Here is a 6,830-nt window from a genome sequence, read left to right as displayed (position 1 = left end):
GCTCTAGGTATCGACAACTAAATGGTGTGTGCACATAAATGAGTTTAAACCTTGTCGATATATCATAATTTTATGAGTTTTACACAATTTCGCATAAACATGGCCTGTAGGGTTTCGCAAACCCTAGCTCTTTGGTCAAGCTAAATATTTATCGCATGTAAAACATAATTTTTACGTAACTATTACATATGATTGCCAAATAATATATGCAAAACCAAAATCTTATGTGATCTATTGCATGCGAGCATGAAACAATGCATGTGAATAAAAATTTTATGTGAACTATTGCATGCGAGCATGAAACAATGCATGCAAACCAAAATTTTACATGAACTATTGCATACGAGCATGAAATAATGCAGGCAAACCATAATTTTACGTGAACTATTGCATACAATCATGAAACAATGCATGTAAATCATAATTTTATGTGAACTATTGCATGTGAATCATAATTTTACGTGAACTATGACATGCGAGCATTAAAAATATATATTTGCATGTAAACTATATATTAAATATAATTTATTCGTAATTCAATATATGAAAGACATTTTAGTCAAGATTTGTTCATCCATGAAATAAAATATAAGTTATTCATAAATTTATAAAAGCAAGGAAATGTAATTTATTCTAAAAGAATTATGAATGAGACATATTTTAATGTAAAATTACACATGCTAAAATAATATCTTTTAATATTTCAAATTTACAAGCATTTAGTATAAAATTCTACCTCAATTTTCGTGTAGTGTTTATGAGGTAAGCAAGAAGTTATGAACATTTCGGGTCTCACACTGATGAGTGGTTCACAAACCGAGGAGGTGCAAAAGAAAAACGTATCGGTGTGGCGAAGGCAGAGTTTCGTGGGCAGTGGTGGGGGTTGTGACTTCGGTTCTCAGAGATAGGTTGGGAGCGGGCGGGGCGGGGGGTCAACTTATAATAGGGTAGAGAAGGGAGAAGAGGGTCAATGAGGTGAAGCACTACCCGTGGTGCTGGTGGTGTCAGGTTCAGTAAGGAAGAAGGGTGGTAGGTGGGGTGCAGCTCGGAGGTGGTGAAGTGGTGGCTACAACGGTGGCGCATGAGAGATGGTGTCGGAAGGGCTGCCACAGGCGGGCAAGAAGGTGGTTGGGCAGCGCCACCAGCTGAGGTGGTGGTGGAGGGGAGCAGGCAGTGGCCTGTTGGCTAAGGAAGCAAGAGGGGACAACAGAGAAGAAGAAGGGGAACCGGCGATGAGGGTGGCTCAACCAGATGAGAGGTGGTGGTGAGGCAATGGCAGCCAATTAAGGTAGCTGCTCTTTGGGAAAAAATGAAGCAAAAAGGGGAGGGGAAAGTGAGGCTAAAGAGAGGGAGAGAGAATTTATGAGAGGGAGAGAGTGTCACATGCCTATTTCTTCAACAGGCAAATATGGTGCAACGGTCCTTCCTTACCACCGCAAGTCTATTCGGTCGCTCGCTTGTCGCTACAGAAGCTTTAAGTATATAGAGTGCAAGAGAGCAAAAGAGAAGAGAGGAAGATAAATTACAATCACTTGAAGGTAATCACAACAAGGGTGAACAAAGAAAGCTCAATGCATTTGCATTCATTTACTATTTTACCCGAAGGCTCATTACAGTTCAGGTCTATGGGCTAACCCTTCAGGGTATTGATTAACCTGAACCAAAGTGCAAGGGTGGCCCAGAGAAAGTTACAAGTGACTCAACACTTACATCATGACTCAACCAAAGCAAAACAGACTCTAGACACAACTGTACAAAGTAGGTCACAAGGGAACATGCTCTTCCCTTTAAATCATGTGCCGCACTTGATGCCATCTGTTTCGTGGTAAGCCATGACTTCATCTGGATAGTGGCTCTTCATCCAAAATGCTAGCTTCCGTGTTGATTCCGTTGTCTCCTCCCACTGCACAAAATACTTTTTTGCTTCGCCAAAGTAGTTGACCTTGTGATGAAGAACCTTACTGAGACGTTTCTCGGCCTGTTGTGTTGTCGGGGCCCTCAACAGGATAGGAGCACGTTGTGGCATGCTATATTTCAGATCTCCTTCATCCACATAGAACGGTTTTAGGTTGCACACGTGAAACATCGGGTGTACCTTAAAGTTTGGGTGCATGTCCAGCTTGTACGCCAACTTTCCCACTCTCTTGGTGATGGTGAAAGGTCCTTCATAATTCCTTATCAGTCCGTGGTGATGTCCATGGAAGATGCTTGTGCGATCAGGATAAAGCTTCTCCAACACTTGGTCCCCAACACGAAACTTAGCAAGCCGACGATGCTTGTTCGCCCAATTCTTCATTCTCTTAGCTGCCTTATGTAGAAATGCCTTAGCCAACTCGATCTTCTCATGTCAGTCTCGAATAAACTGATAGGCAAATGATGGTTTTCCCTTCTCCTGTGAGGCTAGAGTATGCAGAATCAGTGGTTACTGCACTGTGGCTATCTCGAACGGGCTGTGTCCAAAAGACTCACTCTTCTGAAGATTGTAGAAGAATTAGGCCATGTCCAAGAGCTTCACCCAGTCTTTCTGATTGACAGTAATAAAGTTCCTGAGATATTGCTCCAACAATCCATTGATGTGCTTTGTTTGCCCATCTGTATGTGGGCGGAAACTTATTGAAAACAACAGATCAGAGCCGAGTAGTTGAAACACTTCACGTCAGAATTTGCTTGTGAAGCGAGAATCGCGAACGCTCACAGTGTTTCTTGGTACACCTCAGTGCTTCACAACATGCTTGACGAACAACTCTGCAGTCTTGTCTGTAAGGAACTTCTTAGAAGCTGGGATGAAGGTGGCATATTTAGAGTAACAATCCACAACCAGTAGGATGGAGCTGAAGCTATCTACCTTCGACAGACTAACAATGAAGTCCATAAAAATATTTTCTCAATGACGTTTTGGAATAGACAGAGGCTCAAGGAGGCTGACAGTCTTCTGGTTGGTCCCCTTGTCTTGCTAGCAGATGAGACATGTTCGCACATACCCCTCAACATTGTCTCTTATCTGCAGCCAATAGTAGTCACGCTCGAGGAGTGCTAAGGTCTGCTTTTGACCTGGATGACTGACCCATAATATATCATGACACTCCTTAAGCAGTTCACGACAGAGGCTTATCCACCGCGACATGAAAATGCATTCTCCTTTTGTCACGAGGAGGCCATCATGTAGCCAAAATTGTTGAGTCTTTCCCTCTTGTGCTAAAGAGATAAGGTGTTGCATCATTGTATCTTGCTGCATACCTTCGTGGATGTGGTCCAACAACGCACCCTCCAAATGAACTTTGAAAGGTTCTGCACGCGCAACTGCTAGTTTCACCTTGTGACTCAGAGTGTCAGCAACAATATTGGTCTTCCCCACCTTATACTCTAAAGCGAAGTTGAACTCAGCTAGGAACATTTTCCATCGAGTTTGCTTGGGCATCAACTTCTTCTGCATTTGAAAATAGCTCATGGCGACATTGTTTGTCTTGACGACAAACTAAACACCCAAAAGGTAGTGTCGTCAGGTCCTGAGGTAGTGCACAATGGGCAACATCTTACATTCGTGCATCGTGTAGCGCCTCTCAACATCATTTAACTTCCGACTCTCGTAAGCAATCAGATGTCCTTCTTATATGATAACTCTACCAATGATGAAGTTTGAAGCATCTGTATGGACTTCAAAGGGTCTTGTGTGGTCCAGAAATTGCATCACAAGTTCCCTCACCAAGGCTTTCTTCAAGCCATCGAAGGCATCTTGGCAATCTTCTGTCCAAAGCCATACCCAATTCTTCTTCAGCAAATTTATGAGGGGCGTAGCAATGAGGGAGTAGCCTTTGATGAACCATCAATAGTAGTTTGTCAAGCCAAGGAATGACCGCAACTCTGGCACTTTGGTTGGCGGACACCATTCCTAGATGGCTTTTATCTTCTGTCCGTCCATGTGCAGCAAATCACGCCCCACAACATGGCCAAGGAAGCTGGTCTCTTCCTGTCTGAAGTGACACTTCTCTTGTTTGACACATAGGTCATTCTCCTTCAACACCTAAAACATTGTTTGCAAGTGCCCAACATGATCCTCTATGCTGCTGTTGTAGATCACAATGTCATCAAGATGGACTACCACAAACTTGTCTAAGGGTAGAAAACCTTATTCATCAATGTCGTGAATATGACTGGGGCATTCATCAACCTGAATGACATCACCTAAAATTCATAGGTACTATAGCGAGTGATGCAAGTTGTCTTTGGCTCATCACCATTTGCAATCCTCACCTGCCAATAACCCAATCGCAAATCCAACTTCGAAAAGACTTGGGCACTGCCTAACTGGTCGAACAAGTCCGCTATCAGTGGCAACAAATACTTGTTCTTCATCGTGACTTTGTTCAATGCACGGTAATCCACACATAACCTTTTGGAACCATCATGTTTCACTTGAAAGAGCACATGGGCACCAAAGAGTGTGTTTGAAGGATGAATGATGCCTGCTTCTAACATCTTATACAACTGCCTGCACAACTCTTTCAATTTATTCGGTCTCATACGCTAAGGGACCATAGCAGGAGGCTTTGCTCCCAGGTTCAACTCAATTCTGTGGTCAACCTCACATCTTGGCAATAGACGCTTCAGCAGTTTCTGAGGCATCACTTCTTTATACTTTGCCAACAGTAGGGCAAGAGTTGGCAGTATTGTGCTTCAACCTTCCCTTCTTCAGTGCGCACAACAACTAAGAATGTCTACAATCCTCCCATGACACCCTTCTTCAGTTGCATTGTAGATAGCATTGAAGTCTTGCCTCCAAGAGTGAGGCACTGCACCATGTGCGATGAGTTTGACCCCATGATAGTCAATGAGTTCACTTTTGGTACCATCATTACATTCTGGCTGCGAAGAAACTCCATGCCCAAAATCATCCAAAAATCGTCCAAGGACACCACTGATAAGTTGGCTTTGCCGACCCAACTCCCAATTTGGATAGCTACATCCCTTGCTTCACCAAAGATAGGCTTGGTCACAGAGTTTACCATTTTGATGGTCCCCTTCTTTGGCTCGGGCTACAAGCCCAACCACTCTGCCTCTTCTCGTGAGACGATGTCATGTGTTGCTCTGGAGTCTACCATTGCCAAAGTAGACTTTTCATTCGCAATGACTTCTAAGTACATGAGTTCTTTGCTGACTGGTATACTTTTCACTACACAACTTCTGACTGCATTTATAGTCTGCATGACCCCTCATCCTGGGCTGTTGTTATCATTGTAAAATTTTACTTTTACAAGTCAAACTGACCTTTTGAAAAAGTTTTGAAAAGAACTCATCTTCGTTTTAAAATATGGAAAAATTCTATAGAATGGGACTCGTCTGTTGGTATAAGGTTCAACCGTTCCTAGCGCTATAACCAGAGGTAATCAAACCAAGGATCAATCGTGTGCTTTGCTTTGCTCAACTTCTAAATCAATGTTATATTCCTAAATACACAAAGAATCAGGCATGTGCTATGAACTTTCGAAAATTTTGACTGAAAACATGATGTATACTGAGAATATTTTAAAAAATTTAGAAATACTTGGAAAAGTGGATACTATGAAAATCATTTTTCACACTTGGGAAATATTTTTTTGATGAAAAGGAAAACCTAGAAAATTATGAATTGGATTTTGAAAATATTTGGAATTTTCTTGAAAACTAAGGGTTCTGAGAAAATCAATTTTGAGGAAAAACCCAGGTAACTTTGAAAAAATTGATTTTTCTGAGATGGAATTGAAACAGAGCTGGGCGTGTGGCTTTGTGAACTTATTTCATGATATAACCTAAACCAAGATGATGCATGAATGCAATTTGTGAAAATACTTTCTGAAGAATTTGAGAAAATCTTTTATAAAAGAATTTATGTGCTTTATAGAATTTAGATAAAATAAATTTGCTACATATTCCTGACTATGGCTATGAATACATATTAAATATATCTCATTTTATTATAAAAGGAAAAATATTTAGAAAAACTTTGAAAATATACAATATTTTCTGAAGATAGCCCAAGAGTGTAGGTCGTTTGTGACTTAAAAGAAGATGATAAATCTGGGTATCGTTCGTATTGTGACTATGGCCACAAATACGAACTCTACCAAGTTTATTAACTCCTTAAAAGCGAGTGCATGTGTCATTCATGTTGACTATTGTGAATTTGAAAGATACATATAGATGATCAAACAATAGTAGTTAATATCAAAATTAAACTATATGCAAATGCATCTTAAGCTAAGCAGAAAAGTAAATTCTTATTCTAATATTATAATTTACATTAATAATAAATTAAAGAAAGAAAAAATAAATAAATAAAAATCTAATCTTGAGCCTCCCTGCAAAACTAGCAAACTTGTTAGTAGACAAATGTCAGCTTTTCAGGATTTATCCAACAATATCTGAAAATTGATGGATTTATCCGCATATAAGCCTTTTTCCATGCTTTTATAAAATAAATAAAATAAAAAATGATGCATAATTAAATAAATATTAAAAGTAAATAATTTTGAAATTTAGAATCTAGAGAAAAATGACTAAAATACCCTTAAAAGTTGAAGTTCATTGCAAAATAGGATTTTTTAGAAAAGATTTTTATAATACGCTTGATTCGGGGATCAAACAGATTCAAAATGATGCAAAACTGGGTGGAGAGCAACCTAGTATGATTATAAACATGATCAAACCCTAAAAATATGAAAATAATGGATGAAAATAATGAAATATGCACCAACAATAAAATTTGCTTGTATTTCAGTTAAATCGAAACTCCGCGGGCATCCTATTTTTATGAGAAAACTAAATAACACATAAAATGAATTCCAAAAATCATA

The 6,830-nt window shown here is 39.7% G+C and overlaps 1 protein-coding gene across 1 annotated transcript; it reads right to left on the bottom strand.

Annotated features, from left to right (window-relative positions):
• Positions 1-1,792: 1,792 nt before the first annotated feature.
• Positions 1,793-2,296, bottom strand: LOC149812577 (uncharacterized). Its single transcript, XM_089992237.1, has one exon. The coding sequence runs from the start codon at positions 2,294-2,296 to the stop codon at positions 1,793-1,795; it is 504 nt and encodes a 167-aa protein (XP_089848363.1).
• Between the last annotated feature and the right edge of the window lie 4,534 nt (positions 2,297-6,830).

Source organism: Nuphar pumila, chromosome 16, assembly GCF_984573655.1.
Source record: "Nuphar pumila chromosome 16, dmNupPumi1.hap1.1, whole genome shotgun sequence".
NCBI classification, from domain to species: domain Eukaryota; kingdom Viridiplantae; phylum Streptophyta; class Magnoliopsida; order Nymphaeales; family Nymphaeaceae; genus Nuphar; species Nuphar pumila.
The sequence above is the reverse complement of the archived record's forward strand: the minus strand, read 5'-3'. Positions and strand labels throughout refer to the sequence as shown.

Excerpts from the sequence above, each read along its gene's own strand:
- LOC149812577 (XM_089992237.1), bottom strand. The coding sequence starts at position 2,296 with ATGAAGAATTGGGCGAACAAGCATCGTCGGCTTGCTAAGTTTCGTGTT.